Genomic DNA, 23,497 nt, shown 5'->3' with positions numbered 1-23,497 from the left:
GGCAGGGCATTGCAAATCAGGGAAAGCAAACTCCATAAAACAACTTTCTTCCCGCCACTCGTTGTTTTACTAATTACCTTAAATCCACGTCCAAATTAATGGCTCTAATGTCACTGGCAACAGTTTCTCCTCACTTACTCCAGCAAAGTTGTTCATGATTTTGAACATCTCTATTAAATCTTCACTCATGTTCTAAGGAGACCTAGATTCTCTCTCCCTACTTAATTGAAGTTCCATTCTCAACACTCTCTAAAGTCTTGACATCTTTCCTAAAGTGTGATGCTCATAATTAGACACAACACTTGGGTTGGTGCCAGTGTTTTATAAAAATTCAGCATTTTTGTACTCTGTGCCTCTGTTTTCGAGCCAAAGATGCCATATGTTTGGAGAGATCATGGCATAGTGCTTATGTCACTGGACTGGTAATACAGAGAGCCAGGCTAATGCTCTGGGGAAACACAGGTTCAAATCACAGCAGCTGGTAGAATTTGAATCAAATTAATCAAATCAGGAATCTGGTCATAAAAGATCATTTGGTTCACTAATGCCCTTTAGGAAAGGATATCTGCCATCCTTACCTGATCTGGCCGACATATGACTCTAGATCCACAGTAATGCGGTTAACTCTTACCTGTCCTCGGAAATGGCCTAGCTAGTCACTCAGTTCAAGGGTAATTACGGATGGGCAACAAATGCTAACCTTGACACAGTCCATGAAAGAATACATTTCAAGATGTTATTTTTGTCTGAATTCCTGTCCCCCCCCCCTTTAAAATTGTACTATGTAGTTTAAATTGCCACTAAATTTGGCCCTTTGTAGTAAAACTAATCTTAATATACAAAGCATATAATTTGTAATGTGTATATTGTATTCTCCAAGTATCATAGCACATTTGGATTACAATTGATCAACGATAACAGCTTCTATTTATTGAAACTTCAACAATATGCAGTGATTTTATGTACAGTCCTTGCCTTTCTCTTTGTACAGCTTATTCAGAATGTGTCTTAAGCCAGCAGTGTTGTTAACCCACTCAACCAGACCACACTCTTCATTCAGAGGAATGACTGCATACGTTCTGATGTGAAGCTCTCTCCTGCGAGACTCTGCATCTTTTCTTAAACACTGTCAAACAACAAAATGCCCAGAAAGCTCATTAATCAATGAAATACAAACAATAATGTAGTTATTATAAGATTCAATGGAGAAGATGACAGATCATTTCACTGCAGAAGTAATCCAGAAACCCAGGCTAATGCTCTGGGGACATGGGTTCAAATCCCACCAAGGTCGTTGGTGGAATTTAATCATGAATAAAGTCTGGAATTAAAATCTAGTCTCTGTAATGATGACCCTGCCAACTCCCATCAGTTGCTGTAAAAACCCATCCAGTTCACTAATGTCCTTTTAGGAAAGGAAATCTGCCACCTTTACTTGACCTGGTTACGAGTGACTCCAGGCCCACACCAATGTGGTTGACTCTTAACCGCCCTCTGAAATGACCTAGCAAGCCAGTCAGTTCAAGGGGAATTAGGTACGAGCAACAAATGCTGGCCTTGCCAGCGACACCCACATCTATGAAAGAATAGAAGAGAAAAAAGACCATAGTTGTTGTTCAGCCTGCTACTATTGAAACAGTAGACTGCAGCAGTTTCAAAATCAAAGGTAGTGATTTTCAAACTTTGCTGTGTCAGGGCCTCTGTTGAACTACTGAGTGCTCCTGGTGACTGTGAACTCAACAACTGAATATTATTCAGCTAAAGGAAAACAGTGCCAAACATATGGAGAGCATACTTTTAAAAGTAAATTCGTACACAGCAGCAGAAGTAACATACTTGAAAGTTAACAAATACAGAATCTGATTACCTTGAGGATACCAGTGCGTAAACCTATGGAAAACAGTATACAATACAGTAGCTTGGTCCATGTGCAGTTTACTCTTTCATGTACTCAGCCCATTTTATTAAATTTCCAGGAATTAACCAAAAATTAATAAACCATCCAAGAAAACAGTCTCTCCTTTAACCATCCCACCCAAGATAACATAACAAAGCCCTAGCAAATTGACCTAACATTATAACCCTGGCCAGTTACATTCAACAGTTAACACATTCAGCTAACTCCCAAGGAAGATCTAAACAGCAAGCCTGGGTAGGGAAGCAGGCAATATATTTATGTAAATATGGAAGATTTTGAAGACTTTTGGGTTTACATAAACCAGCTTACACAGAACATGAGTATCATATGAAAAAAACTATGTATAACATGCCCAAACTACAAACCACATCCTTATTTGTAAACACAAAGTAATTCACATAAAATAAGGGTTAGCCTATTGTATTTGGATAGCTCCAGAGCTCACGTACTAACCATATAAAGAATTTGCTAAACACCATGGAGATATAATTTATCCTCTGAACACTTAACATAACTTCCATATTCCATTTGGGGCGGCACGGTGGCATTGAGGTGGCAGAGTGGTTAGCACTGCTGCCTCACAGCGCCAGGGACCCGAGTTCAATTCGTTTGTGGAGTCTGCACATTCTCGTGTCTGCGAGGGTTTCCTCCAGGTGCTCCGGTTTCCTCCCACATTCCAAAAATATGTGGGTTAGGCTGATTGGCCATGCTAAATTTACCCTAGTGTCAGGGGGATTAACACGGTAAATGTGTGGGGTTCCGGGAATATGGCCTGGTTTGTGGTCAGTGCAGACCCAATGGGCAAAATGGCCTCCTCCTGCACTGTAGGGATTCTATGTGATTCTATGGAATCTCATAGAAATTGTAAAATATGTGCACTAATTTAAACATACAAGTTATTTTAACTTTCAAATGGCCACGTCAGCTTTTCAAATACTACACCTTATTAATTAGTGAGTTAAATTCCATGAGTCGACAATCCTTCCTCAAGTCATCTTTGGGTTTACACATCATGATGTAGGATTTTCCGTCGGAACCCTTCAAGTTGATTTTCTTTGGCTTCTGAAGTGAGGCTAAAATCTCCACCTGACACAACAGAAGATGAAAACATCTGGATGCACTGTATTAAAATTCCATATCTTCATAAAACAAGTAATAATACAGTGGAGTCACTGTACATCAAATGTTGATACATGAAAAACTTTCGGCTACCAAAGTTTCGATAGATTTCTGAGGTTCTAGGCATCAAATTGTGTAAGATTAAAGACCCACCCAGTTCCCCTCTTGAACCAATATTATGGTCACTTTTCCCAACATTTACAGAGATTTACATAAAGTCTACAGCACAGAAATAGATCATTTGGCCTAACAGATCTATGCTGATGTTTATGCTCTATACAAGCCTCCTTCATCTACCCCTTCAGCATTACCTTCTGTTTCTCCCTCCTTCCTGTGTTTATCTAGCTCCCCCTTAAACGTATCTATACTATTTGTCTCAACTACTACTCTGGTAGCAAGTTCCACATTCTTACCACCCTTTGGTTAAAACAGGTTCTTCTGAGTTCTCTTATGGATTTTTTGCTGGCTGTCCCCTACAAATCAGAAAATATCTTATCATACCCATTCATAATAGTAAAGATCTCTATTAGCTTATCCCTCAGCTTTTATTTTTCTAGAGAAAAGAGTTCCAAACTAATCAACCTTTCCTGATAGATACATACACTCGTTCTGGTATCATTCTTGAGAATCTTTTAGCATCTTCTGCAGTGCCTCAATATCCTTGAGTTCAGATTCCTTTTTGGTTTGGTATTTTTAAAAAATCTGGTCACACCTCTCTAAAGCGCCCTGGGAAATTTTAATTTGGTTAAACCTAGTATATAAATGCGGTAATGTTGTTGAATTCAATTTATCACAATAACTTGCATTTACACATCATATTTAACTAAGCTTCCATTAATTCTTCTAGCTCGTGAGCTGAAATGGAAGATGTGCCAGTGTGGGAATAAAGCCAGAAGATAGAAGAATCCGGAGAAGTGGCACGGGCATTGAAGAGAAAAGCTTTAAAGACATTTTTGAAGATAGTTGTACCAAGAGGGGCCTGGAAAGCAAATTCCAAGTGCAGAAGTGGTAGCCATAGTCTCCTTTTACACGTTTACAATAAAAACTCTTGATAGATCAATGATGTTTTGGCTACGCTTCCTGCCTTACTTTATCAGCAGAAAAGCCAAGCCAAAGGTTAGTATATTCAGTGTCACGCTGCCAGGAGAAAATAATATTTTGTGGATATTACTGCAAGCAAGGTTGGTGCTACTTAATTGACGTAGAGCACATATCAGACTGATTTCCCAATCGGATCCTAGTTGTAGAATACCCAATCCAATCAAGAGTTTGCACCAGCATCATAGCAACCATAACAGAAGAGGGACATGGGAAAGTGAAAAATGCAGCAACTGCCACCACGTCAGCTTGTGATTATGTGGCTGAAAGGTAAGGCTCAATGTAAAATTAATTTTAGGCTTAAGAAGCATTACAATTTCCACAGCTGGCAGTCGCACTCAAATGGAAAGAAAAACAAACAACACTTTGCTTGTGTGAAAAACAAGATAATCTCAAACCTTGAGATCTGCACAAGTTTATCGGTGGCAGTGACTGGCTTCACAATTTGAAGAAATGGACTAGGTTTTCAATGATTGACAGTAAAGCCAACATTGTCACAAACACAACAACTAAGAATTGAGCACTGCATTATATGTTATATAGATGAGAATGGTCTACTTTACCAACTGCTCCCAAATGAAAGGCTTAAAAGGGACAAATGTGTGAAACAGCTACTTTTCAAGAATGTGCAAGGCACCAGTGATATCCAACAGCAACATAAGCGATGGAGATGATATAACTTTTCAGAATGGATCTGGGATTGCAATAAGTTTGTGAAATACAGACTTACCTGTGCAGCTTTTTGGCATGCTGGAGCAACAAATACCGTCAGTATGAGGGCTAACATTGTGAAACTAGTGCAAATAAAATATAATCATAATTTGACACGTTACCATGTCATCAAAACCAGCAATGTAGGCCCAGTGACCAGGGAAAGGGTCATGGTTTGCATGAGTGCCTGCAGTTGATGGCAGAGTGGGAGTCATCACAGATTGCAAAGGAATGAGGATTTCACTGAAAGCAGGTTCTTCCACCAGCCGTTTCAGCAATTTGAAGTGAATGCTCATACTTAAAGTTGTGGTATTTCCGTCCACCTACAAACAGAAACATTAGTTAAGAAAGGCCATAAGAAAATTGTTTTCACAGTCCTGAACATTGTGCAATGTTAAAAATGTGAACCTTTTAATCACTCAGCAAAAAAATTCTAACTTGAGCAAATTTAGAAGCTACAATGTCAACAATATTAAATGTTAAAGATTAAAATTTAGAACATAGGCACAGGAGTAGGCCATTTAATCCTCCTCAACCCCGAATCCATTCTGGCATTCAATGAAAACATGGCTAATCTGCAGTCCAAACATATGGAACTAACTGCCTTTGCCCCATATTATTTGGTAACATTGTCGAACAAAAATCTATCAATTTATGTTTATAATTAACAATTGATCTAGTATCAATTGCCATTTGTAGAAAACAGTTTTAACCTTCTATCTTTGTAGGAAGAAATACTTCCTAGTTTCATTCCTGTGGTGTCTCGGTCTAATATTATGACAGACTTCCTAGTCCTAAACTCCTCAACTCGCAGAAGTAGTTTCTATGCGTTCCCTTTAATATCTTGAAACCTTTGATGAAATCATCTCTTAACCCTGTAAATTCTATGTTATAAAATCTCTCCTTATAATTTAACCCTTCGCGACCATGTCATTTTATAAAATCAATGCTACTCCCTCCAAGGCTATTTTTCCCTTCCTAAGGTATGGTGCTCAGATCTACTCACAGTACTCCAGGTGTGGTCTGACCATGGCTTTGTATAGCTGAAGAATGGCTTCTATCCCCTTCTATTATAGTCCTTTAGATATATAGGCCAATATGAATTAAATATAAACTGACACCAGATGCAGCTTAGAGGGTGGTCTCAAGTGAAATGGGACGTTGGGGGTGGGTCACGTGATGTAAGAGCAGGAGCGGCTGTGTTTTCGCAAGTTCTGGTGCTACTCATCCCTTAATCCATTTTCAATCCTAATGCACAATCCATAATTATTTGATCCTGATGTGGATAATCTGTGCTATGATCCTGGAAGATTCTAGCTAATTTTGGCAAAGGAGAGCCGAGTTAAGCCAAGAAAATCCTTGTTTGATCGAAGTGGTCGGAGACAGCCAAATTGGGGCTCAGTTCACAGTGGCAGTTTCGCTGGTGAGTGAGGCTTTGCTTCGGTGATGCGTTGGCATAGGGATAATGGCTTCCATTATGACTGAAGGTGTGGACGACTGACTTGGCTCCTCCCCAGCACAGATATCTGGTGCTCATCTTGATGAAGTGCAAGATATCCGATTGGATGAAGGAGAGAGGAGAATCCTGTTAGGTCAGAAGGCAGTTTCCTCAGTCCAGGCTCACTTTCAGTCTTTGGAAATCCTGTTGCACGGCAAGTCGTACATCCTGGTTGACTTGGGGAGATGGGGTCAGAGAAGGAGTTTCCATGTGCAGAATCTCCCTAAGGGTACTGGGGATGAATTCCCAGCTGAATTTGAGAATTGCCTGCCAAGCTTTCACACTCTTGATTTGAGCGCTGGGTGTCTCGAGTTTAATGGAACACACTGTACCCAGTCTTTGAGGCTTGGGATTGGTCGAAGACTCCGACCACTGGTCTTACATTGTCTTGTCCTCAATGTTTGTCGAGAAGAGTTGGAGGCGGCTGGATGTGCCAAGACCTTGCCACCCGCCGGGGCCTAGGCTTATCGTTGCCTGGGCTTCGGGACGACAACATGGCAGAAGTGAAGAGGCTTCAGTGAAACTCAGAGTTCATTATTAATCCTGAACTTTGTTGCCTTGAGATTATAATCTTGATTTGTGATTCTGTCTTTTATCCTGACAAGGGTGTATCTTATAGGAGCACTGAGGTATTTGTCACCCCTGTGACATCCTGGTCCACTCCTCCATCGCGTCCAACTCCTCATTCCCTTCCTACAGCACCATTCCTTGCAACACCGGCCCCTTTACCTCCTCACTCCTCACTGTTCAAGGTACCAAGTACTCCTTTCAGGTGAAGCAACATTTAACTTGCACCTCCTTCAATTTGGTCTCCTTTATTTCCCAATGCGATGTCCTCTATATCGGGGAGGCTAAATGCAGACTGGGTGACCGCTTTGCAGAACAGCTTCGTTCAGCCTGCACGCATGATCCCAAACTTCCTATTGCTTGCCTTTTCAACTCGGCATCTTGCTGTCATGCCCATATGGCCTTCCTTGGCCTGCTACAATGCTCCAGTGAAACCCCATGCAAATTGGAGGAGCAGCACCTCGTCTTCCGATTAGGCTCATTACAGCCCTCAGGCACTGAATCCAACAATTTTAGACCGTGACCTTTCTCCTCCATCTTGACTATTTTTTAATATCCCAAACATATTTTGCTCCGATGCAAAAATCCTCCCTCCCCACCGGGCCATCTGTCACTTGTTCTTAAAGTTTTCCTACACTTTTGTTGCAATCTCTACCAGCTCCCACTAATCACTGTTCCAGATGTTCTATCCCCTCTCATACAGTATATGACATTTTTCCCTCTCTTTAGTTCTGAAGAAATGTCATGCAGACTCAAAACGTTAACTCTGTTTTCTCTCCCTACGCTGCTCAGTTTTCCCAGCTTTCTCTGCTTTTGTTTCAGATTCCAGCATCTGCTACATTTTACTTTTATTTCAGCTAAGATTCTTTTTAGTGTCTTTAGTTATTGTTGTCAGAGATATTTTCTATTTAAATCCCCAAGTGGATCAGTTCTTAAAATAATCCTTCACCATAAAGCAGCTCCTCTGAGATCAACGACATGAGCAATGGAGACTGTAGCACAATATAGCTCAGGATCCTTTGCACATTGGCTCATGTGCCTCCCGAACAGCTTAATGAAGCCACACTCTTGCGTCATGAGAAATCTTCTCATGAGTAGTGAGGCTCAAAATAGAAAATCAAATTAGATTAAATCGAAAGGTGACACAAAACATTATAAACTGAGACTTTTTAATGGGGTGGGGTAGGGTTATGGGTGGATGATAGAGAAAAATGATTGTGATCCTGTATACAATCCCCTTCCTCTTTAATAAGCACACTTGCTGAAATGAATAGAGCACTTTTACTCAAAAATCTGAAGAAAGATTGGAGATAATTATTTTAAGACTGGTCAATGCTGATAACTTGATACCTTTTTGACAGAACAACACATTTGGAAATAAAACATATGCAGGATTTTTGACAAAATATTAAGGCATGTACCGTTTTGTTGCACAGTTCCAGCAACTTTTCCGTGAGGCGAGTGGCATCTCCTATGAACTTGCCTAAACAGCTCTTATCAGTAATGGCCTTCTGAAGGATCTCCTTGCACCTCGTAACTCGAGTTGCATAAGATGACTGCAAAAGACAATGAACATTTGTCATGTAACATACAATGTTTATTTCATTTGCAGCATGGAGACGAAAGTGGAATTAGGTTTTCATCTTATTTTGATGCAGAGACTGGCTTTGTTTACTCAATACAGCACCACAGTAAAATTCTATAAAATCCAAAAACACTCAATATTAGGAGCTGTTGATTTTTTAAGTGCTACTTGCAGCAAGTTAAGTCTATTTATAAAGATGGTCAAATCAAATCCTTTCTGATGTCATCAGACAGGATCCCTCAAAGTAGAAAGTTAAATTTAACAGAAACCACCTCCTACAAAGGAGGTGACCTTAAACATTAATTTAATTACCAAGACTTTCTTGGAAAATATGTGAACGATGTTATTTTATCTAGTTAAACAAGCATCTGGGAATTGAAGTGTTGCTAAATTCACAGAATTATAGGATGGTTACAGCGCAGCACAAAGGGAGACCATTCCGTTTGTTATGTCCCTGTGGACCCGTTGGCAAGAACACATCATTGAGTCCCATTTCCCCATAGCTTTGAAAATCTTTTTCTTCAAGTGCTGGTCTAATTCCCTTTTGAAAGCCATGATTGAATCTGCTCCACCACACCCTCGGGCATTGGATTCCAGATCCAAGCCACTTGTTGCACTTCTCTCATGATGTGGAGTTGCCAGTGTTAGACTGGGGTAGGCACAGTAAGTTGTCTCACAGGTTAAAATCCAACAGGTTAATTTGGCAGCATGAGTTTTCGGAGCGTTTCCTCTTCATCAGGTGAGTGAAGAGCTCGGTTCACAAACAGGGCATATATAGACACAAACTCAATTACAAGATAACGGTTGGAATGCGAGTCTTAACAAATAATCAAGTCTTTACAGTGCAGACAATGCAAGTGGCTACTTGCCTCCAAACAACTGCGCAACCTCAAACAGACCATTGTACGCAGCAAACTACGCAGCCTTCAGGAGAACAGTGACCACGACACCACACAACCCTGCCACAGCAACCTCTGCAAGACGTGCCAGATCATCGACACGGATGCCATCATCTCACTTGAGAGCACCATCCACCAGGTACACGGTACATACTCCTGTGACTCGGCCAACATTGTCTACCTGATACGCTGCAGGAAAGGATGTCCCGAGGCATGGTACATTGGCGAGACCATGCAGACGCTACGACAACGGATGAATGGACACCGCTCGACAATCACCAGGCAGGAGTGTTCCCTTCCTGTCAGGGAACACTTCAGCAGTCAAGGGCATTCAGCCTCTGATCTTTGGAGAAGCTTTCTCCAAGGCAGCCTTCACGACACACGACAACGCAGAATCGCTGAGCAGAAACTGATAGCCAAGTTCCGCACACACGAGGACAGCCTCAACCGGGATCTTGGGTTCATGTCACACTGTCTGTAACCCCCACGACTTGCAAAATCTCACTAACCGTCCTGGCTAGAGACAATGCACATCTCTTTAACCTGTGCTCAACCCTCTCTCCACTCACATTGTCTGCACTGTAAAGACTTGATTACCTGTTAAGACGCACATTCCAACCATTATCTTGTAATTGAGTGTGTGTCTATATATGCCCTGTTTGTGAACCGAACTCTTCACTCCCCTGATGAAGGCGCAATGCTCCGAAAGCTCGTGCTACCAAATAAACCTGTTGGACTTTAACCTGGTGTTGAGAGACAACTTACCGCACTTTCCTCAAGTAGCTGTTGGTTCTTTTGTCATTCAGCTTATATTAGTGACCCTTCTGCCCACTGGAATGGTTTCATTCTAGCTCCTCTTTCTGTATTCCTTCATAAGTTTCAATCGTAGAATCCCTACAATACAGGAGGCCATTCAGCCTATCGAGTCTGCACCGACCACAATCCCACCCAGGCCCTCTTCCCATAACCCCACATATTTACCCTGCCAATCCCCTGACACGAGGGTCAATTTAGCGTGGCCAATCCACCTAACCCGCACATCTTTGGACTCAAATCTCCTCTCAACCTTCTCTTCTCCAAGGAGAACAAACCCAGCTTCTCCAATCTATTCGTGTAATTGAAATTGTTCATCACTGGAACCTTTCTCCTAAATCTTTACTGCACCCTCTCTAATGCCTTCATTCACATCCTTCCTACATTGTGCCCAGAACTGTACACAATACACCAGTTGGGGCCGCAATCAGTGTGTTATAAAGATTCATCATAACTTCTTTGCTTTTGTACTAAATGCCCCAATTTATAAAGCCCTGGATTCTTGCAGGCCTTTTTAACTACTTTCTCAACCAGCCCTGTCACCTTGTGCACACAGTAAGGAGTCTAACAACACCAGGTTAAAGTCCAACAGGTTTATTTGGTAGCAAACGCCACTTGTGCACACCTTGTGCACACCTTGTGCACACACATCCTCAGGTCTCTCTCTTCCTGTAGCTGCTTTAGTTTATATTATCTATCCTTGTTCATCTTACCAAATTGTATCACTTCATTCTTCTCTGCATTAAAATTCATCTGCCACATGGCCATTCATTCAACCAGTCTATCTACATGTTGTACCTTTGAAGTCTATTACTATCCTCGTCACAGTTCACTATACCTCCAAATTTTGTGTAATCTGAAAACTTTGAAATCATGCCCTGTACACCCATGTCTAGATTATTAATACATATGAAGAAAAGCAATAGTCCTATTGATCCTTAGGGAACTCCAGTAAATATACTCGCTCTGCCTGACAAAAGACAGTTCACCATCACTTTGTTTCCTGTCATTCTGCCAACTTCATACTCATGCTGCCACTATCCCTTTTATTCCACTTTAACTTTGCTGACAACCCTGTAATGTGCAACTTTATCAAAGGCCTTTTCGAAGTTCAGATACATTACTCTCATCAACTCTCGTCGTTATCTCAACAAAAAAACTCAATTAAGTTAGTTAAACATGGTTTGCCTTTAACAAATCCGTGCTGGCTTTCCTGAATTAATCCACACTTGTCCAGATGACTGTCAATTTTGTCCCAGATTATCATCTTTAAAAGCTTTCCCACCATCAAAGTTAAACTGATAGGCCTGTAGTTGCTGGATTTATCCTTGCACCCCTTTCAGAGCAATTTGCAATGCTCCAGTCCTTGGGCAGGCCCCTAACTAAGGAAGATCAGAATATTGTGGCCAGTGCCTCTGCAATTTCCTCCGTTACTTCCCTCAGTATCCATTCCTGTTCATAGAAATCATAGAAACCCTACAGAGCAGAAGGAGGCCATTCGGCCCATCGAGTCTGCACCGACCACAATCCCACCCAGGCCCTACCCCCACATATTTTACCCGCTAATCCCTCTAACCTACACATCCCAGGACTCTAAGGGGCAATTTTTTAAACCTGGCCAATCAACCTAACCCGCACATCTTTGGACTGTGGGAGGAAACCGGAGCACCCGGAGGAAACCCACGCAGACACGAGGAGAATGTGCAAACTCCACACAGACAGTGACCCGAGCCGGGAATCGAACCCAGGACCCTGGAGCTGTGAAGCAGCAGTGCTAACCACTGTGCTACCGTGCCGCCTGTTGATATACCAATTTTAAGTCCAAGCCATCTTTCTGTACTGCCTCTTATTAATTTTTAGACATTGAAGAACATTTTCTGCATTACATGGAATTTTAAAGCACAGACAAAGGCCAGTTAGCCAATCATATCTGCTGCTGATAATAATGCTTCACAAAAGCATTTCCACACTTTACTTCCTCTGACCCCACACTTTATTTTATTCTTCCATGGGATGTGAGCATCACTGGCAAGGATAGCATTTATTGCCCATCCCCAACTGCCCTTGAGAAGCTGGTGGTCAGCCAGCACTTTGAACTGCTGCAATTAATGTGATGCAGGTACACTCACAGTGTTGTTAGAAAGGGAGTTCCAGATCTTATAGACAATGACAGGGAAGGAATGGCAAATAGTTCCAAGTCAAAGTGGTGTGTACATTTCCAGATTCCTCTTAAGTGCATCTATGCTATTTTAAGTGAACCATTCCATGTGGTAATGAATCCTACATTCTCACCACTCTGATTCTGAACATTAAATGATTCATTTAAAGTACTATCATCTAATTACCTTGCAGACAGCTGTCATCATCCACATGGCCTGCTGGGGATAAGCCAGGAAAACCTTGACAATAATGCCCTTCAGACGAGCAAATACATCATCATGAAAATGACATATTCGTGAAATCAGTTGTGAAAATGCTGTCAGAAACTGGTAGGGAGCCAGGTGGTTAGTGTGATCCTCGATCACCTTGTTAATCTTTTCGAGATCTGTCCTCATGGCAATACGATCAGCACTTCGCCCTGGTGCTGGACAGAAAACACTTGTTCAAACTGCTCTAAAAATTATTAATACATTTGCTTTAAAAAGGCAGAAAGCTATACGTGAATTAAAGTATTCTTACCTTTTTCCAATTCGTAGGCTTTTGCTCCATAATCAAGCCACAGTGATAACATTCTGGGCATAGACTGGTAGATGAACTGATTTCCAAACTGCAGTGAACTGTCAGTTAATATTTAAAAATATATTTTGCATTATGAAACATTATACAACATCATACAACAAACAATTCACTCCGTTTGCTCTCAATCTTTGCATATTATTGACACAAATCTGTGCCCTGTGCTGAGTTAATGTGCAAAATCAAACAAAAACACAATCTATATTCTGACCTTGATAGTCTGTACATTCATTTTGTTGAACAAATATGAGGTTCAGTTGAGAAATACGTAACTTGGCTTAGTGAACAGACACTAACAATTTCACAATATTTGGGGAAGCGTTTGTTTTCCCTCAGTCGGTAGCACTCTCATCAAGTTAGAACTTTATAAACACAAGCCTCACTCCAGGAACTAAGCACAGAATGCGCAAGTGCCCGGATAAATTGTTTGCCCTCTCAGATGAGCACAATGAAGCTCTGGTATTGTAGCAACAGGGAGCTTTTCCCCAATGTCATTGCCAATATTCACAGGTCAACTCAGAACGTCAAAGCAGATTAACAGTTCAGTATCTCATCGTTGTTGATAGGATCTTGTTGTGCACAAATTAGCCACATCGCTTGATACAAAATAAAAATAGCTCCATTGCAACAGTAATTCATTGTCTGAAATACTTTGGTCCTGAGGGCATGGAAAAGGGTATATGCAAGTTATTTTATCATCATTAAGCGAATAGGTTGATTTCCAGATTAACAGAATTTGCAATTTACAGAATACACATAAAAGTTAATGGAGGAGGAGGAGGAAAAAAAAACATAACTAGGAGCAAGAGTAGGCCAACTGGCCCCTCAAGCCTGCTCCGCCATTCAATAGATTATGGCCAATCTTTTCAAGGACTCAGCTCCACTTACCTGCCCATTCACCATAACTCTTGATTCCTTTACTGTTCAAAAATGTATCGATCTTTGCCTTAAAAACATTCAATGAGGTAGCCTCAATTGCTTCACTGGGCAGAGAATTCCACAGATTCACAACCCTTTGGGTGAAGAAGTTCCTCCTCAACTCAGTCCTAAATCTACTCCTCCTTATTTTGAGGCCATGCTCCCTAGTTCCAGTTTCACCTGCCAGTGAAAACAACTTCCCTGCTTCTATCTCATCTATTCCCTTCATAATTTTATATGTTTCTATAAGATCTCTCCTCATTCTTCTGAATTCCAATGAGTATAGTCCTAGTCTACTCAGTCTCCCCTCATAAGCCAACCCTCTCAACTCTGGAATCAACCTAGTGAATCTCCTCTGCACCCCCTCCAGTGCCAGTATATCCTTTCTCAAGCAAGGAGGCCAAAACTGTACACAGTACTCCAGGTGTGGCCTCACCAGCACCTTATATAGCTGCAACATAACCTCGCTGTTTTTAAACTCCATCCCTCTAGCAATGAAGGACAAAATTCCATTTGCCTTCTTCATTATCTGCTGCACCTGCAGAGGAACTTTTTAAAATTCATGTACAAGGGTACCCAGGTCCCTCTGCACAGCTGCATGCTGCAATTTTTTACCATTTAAATAATAGTCCATTTTGCTGTTATTCCTACCAAAATGGATGACCTCACATTTACCAACGTTGCACTCCATCTGTCAGACATTTGCCCTTTCACTTAAACTATCTATATTCCTTTGCAGACTTTCAATGTCTCATCTTAGTGTCATCTGTGAATTTTAGAAACATAGAAAACTACAGCACAAAACAGGCCCTTCGGCCCCACAAGTTGTGCCGAACATATTCCTACCTTTTAGGCCTACCTATAACCCTCCATCCTATTAAGTCCCATGTACTCATCCAGGAGTCTCTTAAAAGACCCTATTGAGTTTGCCTCCACCACCACTGACGGCAGCCGATTCCACTCGCCCACCACCCTGTGTGTGAAAAACTTCCCCCTAACATTTCCCCCGTACCTACCCCCCAGCACCTTAAACCTGTATCCTCTCGCAGCAGCCATTTCCACCCTGGGAAAAAGCCTCCGAGAGTCCACCCGATCTATGCCTCTCAACATCTTATATACCTCTATTAGGTCTCCTCTCACCCTACGTCTCTCCAAGGAGAAAAGACCAAGCTCCCTCAGCCTATCCTCATAAGGCATGCCACTCAATCCAGGCAACATCCTTGTAAATCTCCTCTGCACCCTTTCAATCTTTTCCACATCCTTCCTGTAATGAGGCAACCAGAGTTTTGACACAGTACACTTGGTCCCTATCCAATCATCTATGCAAATTGTAAACAATTACAGTCCCAACACACATCCTTGAGGCACACCACTAGTCACTGATCGCCAACCAGAAAAACACCCATTTACCTCCACTCTTTGCTTTGTTAGTTTACCAATCCTCTACCCATGCTAATACATTACCCATAACACTGTACACCTTTATCTTATGCAGCAGCCTTTTGTGCGGCACCTTGTCAAATGCCTTCTAGAAATCCAGATATACCACTTCCACCAGTTCCCCATTGTCCACCGCACTCGTAATGTCCTCAAAGAATTCCAGTAAATTAGTTAAACATGACCCGCCTTGCCCAATGGGACAATTTATATCCAGATGTCTCGCTATGTCTCTTGATAATAGATTCAAGCATTTTTCCCACTACAGAAGTTAAACTAACCAGCCTAGTTACCCACCTTTTTAAAACAGTAGCGTCACATTTGCTGTTTTCCAATCTGCCGGAACTGCCCCAGAGTCCAGCGAATTTTGGTAAATTACCACGAGCGCATTTGCTATTTCCTCCGCCATCTCATTTAGTACCCTGGAATACATTCCATCAGGGCCCGCGAGAAATAAAGATTAAATATTGCAAAATAGTGATTTTTTTTTCACGCAAGTTCTCATAGAGAACATTTAATTAACGGTATTCTTGAAATACTTTTGAATTAAAATTAAAAAATAATGTGGTTATTTTGGGACAAATCCTGAGAGTTAATTGAAATTGCACATTGGTCACACTTGGAAGCAAAAAAAAAGGCAAAAGCAATGTAGCTGATTGCTTAAGCTTCAGTCGCATGGAGTTGAAGCGCTGAGTTTTAAGAAAGGGGAATTAAATGCATTCTGTTCAAATTTTTCAATTCAGGCATCCGGTCAAAGTAGCATTTCAACAAAATATGTACATAAACAGAAACTTTCCCATTCCAAGCATATCGGTGTTGCCATTTGTTTGCCAAATTGGCATTTATATTGCCAACTGAGAAATAATTTTTTCCAATTCACATTTCCAATTTGTTTTGAAGAACATAAGATAATTAATTGGCCGCAGTCCACAAGGGACCAAAGGCATATCTCTCTTTCCTTTTGAGCGAGACAAATGGTTATATAGCTGAAGGGCATCACTCCACATCAAACATCGGGTAAGGTAAGGAAGCCAGCCTTCATGAACTACCATGTCTGGTACACAGTTTGAACCTGCCCTTTTGACATCATTCTATATCACATTTAAGCCATCTAGCCAACTGATACAAATAACAGAAGCAGAAGCTTCACTTGATTCAGACACCTACGTGCCAAAATGAAGGACGATGTAGCGAATCAAATCTCCTTGTTTCTCTATCTTGTTATCAGTCACCATTGGCATCAATTTGTCATAATACTTTGCCAGGTAAAAATGTCCATCTTCCCAGTCTGGCAACAAAGTGGTCACTTCCTGTAAACGTGGAAAGTGATTTGTGAAACTGAAAGATATACCGAGAAAATAGTAACCGCGCTTAAAAATGAAACATCTGCAAACCATCGATCATTTGATAACTGAAAAGAAAAATAAGGCACGCCAAAGTTGTCATATATCCCATCTTTGTGAAATAGAAAAATTGAAGTGTCATCTAAGTCTCTTAAACTTTACAGAATTAAATCTGGGCATGAATGGTCTCTGGTCACACAGCTGTGATGCTATGAGCAGCACCATCTTTATTCCTGGCCGCTGCCTGTCCTTTCACTCACAGTGGCGTAATGGAGTAAACACTGGAACTGCGTGTACACAGCATTGAGGACAAATGCAGCCTATCTTAATATGTTCCTGTTCTCCTTATTTCAACTGGCTCCTTCAACACTGATGGACTTTCAAACACGTCTACAAAACAATGATAAAAATAATTTCTTAATTTACACTGAAATTTGAAACATTAACAGTACAGGAGCTCTTCCACTCCTCCAACTTAAAAATCATATTTTCTGCCTCATACCATGCTCTCCAGGATAGATGCCACATTAGAATTCTTGAACCAATATAAATTCTTCAGCCAAGCTGCTCAAAGGTGCGCAGGATTGGCAGGGCGGCACGGTGGCACAATGGTTAGCACTGCTGCCTCACAGCGCCAGGGACCCAGGTTCGATTCCCAGCTTGGATCACTGTCTGTGTGGAGTCTGCACATTCTCCCCGTGTCTGCGTGGGTTTCCTCCGGGTGCCCCGGTTTCTTCCCACAATCCAAAGATGTGCTGGTTAGGTGGATTGGCCATGCTAAATGCTCCTTCAGTGCACCCGAACAGGCGCTGGAATGTGGCGACTAGGGGATTTTCACAGTAACTTCATTGCAGCGTTAATGTAAGCCTACTTGTGACACTAATTAAACTTTACTTTAACTTTTCCTTTATTATTTGTCCTTTTGCATAAGGAAAGCACATCCATTAACAGTTCAACAGAGCTTGGAAATTTGCCGTATGAGGATCATTCTTGCATGTTTTTTATTTTAAGAGAACTGGACATAACGCTTGCTTTTAGAGTATTTAGAATGTGATCATTTTGAAACACATTCAGATTACAACAGCAGCACAAGTATACTACAAGCCTAGTGCCTGAGTTTCACTTAGCTCCAGATGCAGCGTCACTTCCTTCTCCAAGGAGTTCCATTCTATTTCACTCCAGAGTCACCTCAGAACCAAGCTCCAGATCTGTGCTACAAATTCAGCCAAGTTGTGAAGCAAAACCCCGTTCACACCAAGACAGTTGTTGGTATAAATCTAACTGTGGATATTTCAGTTACCTTATATTTTTTCATAACTGCATTGCTTTCAAAGTTAGCTGTCTCTTCCATAAAACGTCCAACCAACAGCACAGCTTTCCCCTTTATTAAACAGCTTTTATCATTGCTCATTTCTGTTTCTCCAAAACACAACTCGACACCTTTCTGCAGGACAATTAAAGCTTGGTGAACATCCCCCTGGAGAAAAAGTAAAACCATGTTGTTACACTGGATTAAATTAATACCTGTATCAAAGAGGAATTACAGCAATCAACACCGACCTAAATAGCTTTTCCATGATATCAGTCACCACACTGTCATTACATCCACAGACTCACGGCTTCAGTGCAACCCACCTTGCTGTGCACTGCAATCAAAGTAAATACCTAGTGCAAGTGGAAAGCCAGCACAAAACTGATCGCGAGAAGGAGAAACTAAGGGTTCACTTATTTGATTTGATTTATTATTGTCACGTGTATTGGGATACAGTGAAAAGTGTTGTTTCTTGCACGTTATACAAAGCATACTGTTCATAGAGAAGGAAACGAGAGGGCGCAGAATGTAGTGTTACAGTCATAGCTAGGGTGTAGAGAAAGATCAACTTAATATAAGGTAGGTCCATTCAAAAGTCTGATGGCAGCAGGGAAGAGGCTGTTCTTGAGTCGGTACATGACCTCAGATTATTGTATCTTTTTCCTGACAGAAGAAAGTGGAAGAGAGAATGCCCGGGGTGCTGCTTTGCCGAGGCAGCGGGAAGTGTAGACATCGATGGATGGAGAGCTGGTTTGTTAAGAATCGTTGATATGGAAAATCATGAAATTCTTATTATTATTTAACTAGAGGTTTTCTTCTGAGGCTGGAGTCCAATTAAGAACAACAGGATTTTTTAATGGAAAAATGTAATCTGAATTAATCATTGCTGATAAAAAAAGAAATAATCTAACTACTGAAACCACAGCAGTCATTCCACTCTTGCACTTAGAAGAGACAGTGTGGAAAACCACAGCAAACATGAGGGCAGAATATATACTTGTATAATAACTTTTTCTCCCCCAAAATATACTTTATTCATAAAATTTATAGAAGTACATTCCAAAACATTTTGACTTGGAAATTACAGAAAGTGCAATAAAATTCAACTTGTTTCCAGACAGCATGTTCCACTCTGAGCTGCCTCAATACTATTGATTTTTACACGATACATTCTTTGTCAGGCATACAGCCCAAGGGGAAACACAGTTTCCAGACCCTCGGTGTACTATGGCGGAAAAGTGACCTTTCCCTAATATACCTCTGTCATGACTGTCCCAGATTTTAGTGTGCCCATTTGCACACGGTCCTGGGACTTTGGAATGAGCGATTCTGCAACACCCAGTCGAGGACAGCTAGCATCTTTCACCAAGTTGATGGTCCTTCAGCCACAGCTGATTTTTATTTTGGTGTGCGACCCTCAGAATAGCCCATAGAGCACAGATGACAGAGCTGCTCAGGATGAACTGTGACAGAAACTACTGCATCTCTTTCACTTACTTTGCAAAGACACACTCGGAAAGGAAGTGGACAAGAGTCTCTTGTCCACCAAAGCTACCTCAAAGGGCAACATGAGAGTCTGGATGTGTAGGAAGGATGTGACAGGATCAGGCCTTTCTCACTGCCAGCTAAGCTACATCTTGTTCGAAAGTTCTTGCAAAGAGGCACTGCTGCCTCACAGCGCCAGGGTCTCAGGTTCAATTCTGGCCTTGGGTCACTGTCTGTGTGGAGTTTGCACATTCTCCCCGTGTCTGCGTGAGTTTCCTCCGGATGCTCTGGTTTCCTCCCACAGTCCAAAGATGTGCGGGTTAGGTTGATTGGCCATGCTAAATTACCCCTAGTGTCAGGGGGATTGGCAGGGTAAATATGTGGGGTTGCGGGAATAGGGCCTGGGTGGGATTGTGTTTGGTGCATTCTCGATGGGCCGAATGGCCTCCTTTTGCACTGTAGGGATTCCATGATTGTAAGTCTGTCAAATGACTTTGACAGTCTGTCCAGGAAACCATCCAACAGAATCTACCGCAGACTTATCCAACCTTTTCGCTTATCCAGTTTATTTTTCACTAAAGGAGCCGATAAGCAAATTTCAGAAAGATAAGGTGCGGCACAACATTAAATTCCTTTTTTAAAAAAAGCTGCATATGAAAAGAAGCAACTAGCTGAGCCAAAAATGTAAATTAATAATTTTTAAAAAGGATAATAAATAAAGCTGGCATACGAAAGGGTGAGAGTGAATGTGTCCAGCTCATTCCCAGTCTCATGTGGTCATTCATTCACCCTCACCCACTGTGAATGTGGGTGAGACTGCGTGATGGTATATGGGGTAAATGAAAACAGAGACTGGGAGTGAACCAGACACACACATCCCTCTCCCTATCACTTCACACACGAACATATGCCCACTCCAGCCAGTCACCCACCTTTCACACACACTCACCTCTCTGACATACATACACACACACACACACACACACACAAAGCCCCCTCTCACATGTGCACACCCTCCTCATTCATACACACACAAGCTCACCCCTCTTTCACACAAACACGCTCACACACACACGTAGCCAGATCCATCCTTCGTAACAACAGACAATAACATTTTGTAAGTTTTGAAGTTCTACTTCTCCTTTTAACAGTGCACATTATTGTTGAGATTTAAGAGCATGTGTGTATATCATGAACTGGAACTATGAGACAAATTCCCAAAATTAAATTTTGAATAAATCAACTGATTGATAATGCAAGGACTCACTCAGCCTAGCTGTAAGTAAAGATGAGCTATCGTCTACAGCAGGCGGATGGGAGATCAGGATTGCAATGGGGCTCCCAAGCCCAGACATATAGGTGAGGAATTTAGCATTGATAGGCAAAGGCAGGTGCGAAAGTCGGTGATTTCAGGGGTATAGTTAAATTTGCAATTGGATTATAAAACAAGTATGCTTGATTATAATTCAGCCTATAAAGAGCATGCAGAAGGCTTACCTTTCTATTCATCACCCAAGTCCTATTCTGAAATATCATAGAATCATAGAAACCCTACAGTACAGAAAGAGGCCATTCGGCCCATCGAGTCTGCACCGACCACAATCCCACCCAGGCCCTACCCCCATATCCCTACATATTTTACCCACTAATCCCTCTAATCTCCACATCCCAGGACACTAAGGGGCAATTTTAGCATGGCCAATCAACCTAACCCGCACATCTTTGGACTGTGGGAGGAAACTGGAGCACCTGGAGGAAACCCACGCAGACATGAGGAGAATGTGCAAACTCCACACAGACAGTGACCCAAGCCGGGAATCGAACCCAGGTCCCTGGAGCTGTGAAGCAGCAGTGCTAACCACTGTGCTACCGTAATATCCTCACATGATTGGTGGTTAACAATATTTTGAAATATTTTGAAATTCCTATATGCATTCAAAATGGACCCCGGAAGTAAAGTTTGCAAATGGTAGTGCGTTGTTAAACTTACCTTGGACCAAAGCCACTTTGCTCTTTCTACGTAAAGCTCAGGTAATCGGGACTCTCCTGCATTTAAGAGGGCATTGTATGCAGTTTGGTGGTGACCTGCTTTCCTGGCAACTCTGGCACTTTGCAGCCAGCATTCTCCAACCAGCTCACTGTAGTCTGTTCTATTTGCAATCACATAGATTAAAATCTGTTATCAATAGTTTTCAATACAATTTTTAAAAAATTATCTTTTTTAAAAGTCACTTCAAATATTTATAATTCCATATATATTTCATATAAAAGAAAACAGTTTTCCTTCTTTACATATCTTTCCCTTCCCAATAAACTAATTTCTGGGTCTTTGTTAACCCCACTCACAGGAGCTGAAACCAGACATACACCATGTACAGAAATCAAAATTCTGTGGAACTTCACAGAATTAATTTCACATTTGTTTTGATATGGACACAGCCTGAAACACTACTGAGAAATAACTTAAGTAAAACATTTGTAGATACAAATGCTACATTATTGTAAAAGTAAAGTAATGTTTATTTATTAGTCACAAGTAAGGCTTACATTAACACTGCAATAAAGTTACTGTGAAATTCTACTATGTCACCACAGTCCAGCGCCTGTTTGGGTCAATACACTAACCAGCACGTCTTTCAGAATGTGGGAGGAAATCAGAGCACCCGGAGGAAACCCACGCAGCCACGGGGAGAATGTACAAACTCCACAGAGACTGTGACCCAAGCCGGGAATCAAACCCAGGTCCCTGGTGCAGTGAAGCAGCAGTGCTAACCACTGTTCTACCGTGCCAACCACTTTGCCACCGTGTAATATGGAATAATCCAGACTTCAGAGAGGCGCTTTTAACCTAGCAAATCCCCGCCAAAGTTTAATTGCCCCATTCCTGGACTGATATTTCACAATCTAAAATCATAAATGAAATATGTTGACATACGTTTTACTGACACGCAGCAACGCTCTGCGCAGTGCCAAGACTGGCTCCTTAGCCCGAAAGGAATTTTGAGTCATTTCTAGACGAGCCTGCCAGTTGAGAGGATGCTCATGTTCTTTACGATGAGTCCCAGGCTGCTGCTGAAGCAGTCCTTTGACACTGTGCTCCAGCTCACACAACATATGTAGTCTGAATAAAAGCAAATAACTCAAAATGAATAATGCATTAATATGCTTGAAACAGAAACATCTAAAGCAAAGTTGACTCTAACAGTACCTGACAATGTACTCATAACCTCGCTGATAGGACCCTCGCTCAAAGCTTGCTGCGGAGAGAGGCACAATCTGTTCTGCCCGAGTAACCTGCAGTTGTTCATAGAAACCCTCTGTGTTGCTCTGTTTAGCAACAAGCAATAGTTGCCCAAGTCTCACGCTCCAAGAACAGGATTTCCTCTCTGAAAAGGAAAGTACTTACTACAGGTGATCTTTGGCAGGATCAAAGCAAATATTTCACACAAGGATCATGTAAAGCACTGGTTGCGATGTGTGCTGCACTACTAGAGGTTGCTTGTCATACTTTGGTGAAATGTTCATAAAGTGCAAAAAAGTCCAGAAAATGGATAAAGGAATTTCTACTTTCCCAAAGCAATATTCTCTAATTTAGATCAGAAAAGCTGGAGTGAGAAAGCAGAGGCAGAAATATTGCTGTGAAACAATAGGAAATAAATATTATTTAAAATGAGAGAATGCAAATATGGCCAAATATGTTCTGGCTTCTATGGTGTGCTTTATCCATGTTCCAGGCCAGAATGTATAAAAGTAGCAAAGTGTGGTTTTGCTGCAACATTTCATAAAGTGCTCATGGGTGGAGGAAATGTCATGTCCAAGCAAACTGAAAGATCAATTTTGAGCCTCTAAATCCAGCAGCATGATATGTGGATTTAAAAAGTTGTATTCTATGTCACATTTTCTTAGCTTTAATTACCAATGCCAGGGAGGTATCGGGCAGTGGTTGGAACCCTCAGAATTTCTCACAGCACAGTGCAGAGTTTCAATCTCAGCTTGGGGGTGGAGGCAGGGGGTGGAATGGTGGTACGAAGGAAAATAAGAGGACATGGCAAACTTAC

At 41.5% G+C, this 23,497-nt stretch overlaps 1 protein-coding gene across 2 annotated transcripts in view; it reads right to left on the bottom strand.

The window, feature by feature from the left end:
- The window catches only part of atr (ATR checkpoint kinase), an 81,203-nt gene that overhangs the window by 8,829 nt on the left and 48,877 nt on the right, over nt 1-23,497 (bottom strand). For both annotated transcript variants that reach the window (XM_078205597.1, XM_078205604.1), the window contains exons 32-42: nt 22,648-22,825; nt 22,375-22,560; nt 21,430-21,589; nt 17,943-18,119; nt 16,467-16,609; nt 12,888-12,985; nt 12,554-12,792; nt 8,333-8,467; nt 4,969-5,169; nt 2,861-3,004; nt 976-1,126 (exon numbers count right to left, since the gene is read on the bottom strand). In XM_078205597.1, the coding sequence (XP_078061723.1) occupies nt 976-1,126; nt 2,861-3,004; nt 4,969-5,169; nt 8,333-8,467; nt 12,554-12,792; nt 12,888-12,985; nt 16,467-16,609; nt 17,943-18,119; nt 21,430-21,589; nt 22,375-22,560; nt 22,648-22,825 (1,812 nt within the window). The remainder of the gene's footprint in view (nt 1-975; nt 1,127-2,860; nt 3,005-4,968; nt 5,170-8,332; nt 8,468-12,553; nt 12,793-12,887; nt 12,986-16,466; nt 16,610-17,942; nt 18,120-21,429; nt 21,590-22,374; nt 22,561-22,647; nt 22,826-23,497) is intronic.

Source organism: Mustelus asterias, chromosome 3, assembly GCF_964213995.1.
Source record: "Mustelus asterias chromosome 3, sMusAst1.hap1.1, whole genome shotgun sequence".
Classification (NCBI taxonomy): Eukaryota; Metazoa; Chordata; class Chondrichthyes; order Carcharhiniformes; family Triakidae; genus Mustelus; species Mustelus asterias.
This window is presented reverse-complemented; position numbering and strand designations above follow the sequence as displayed.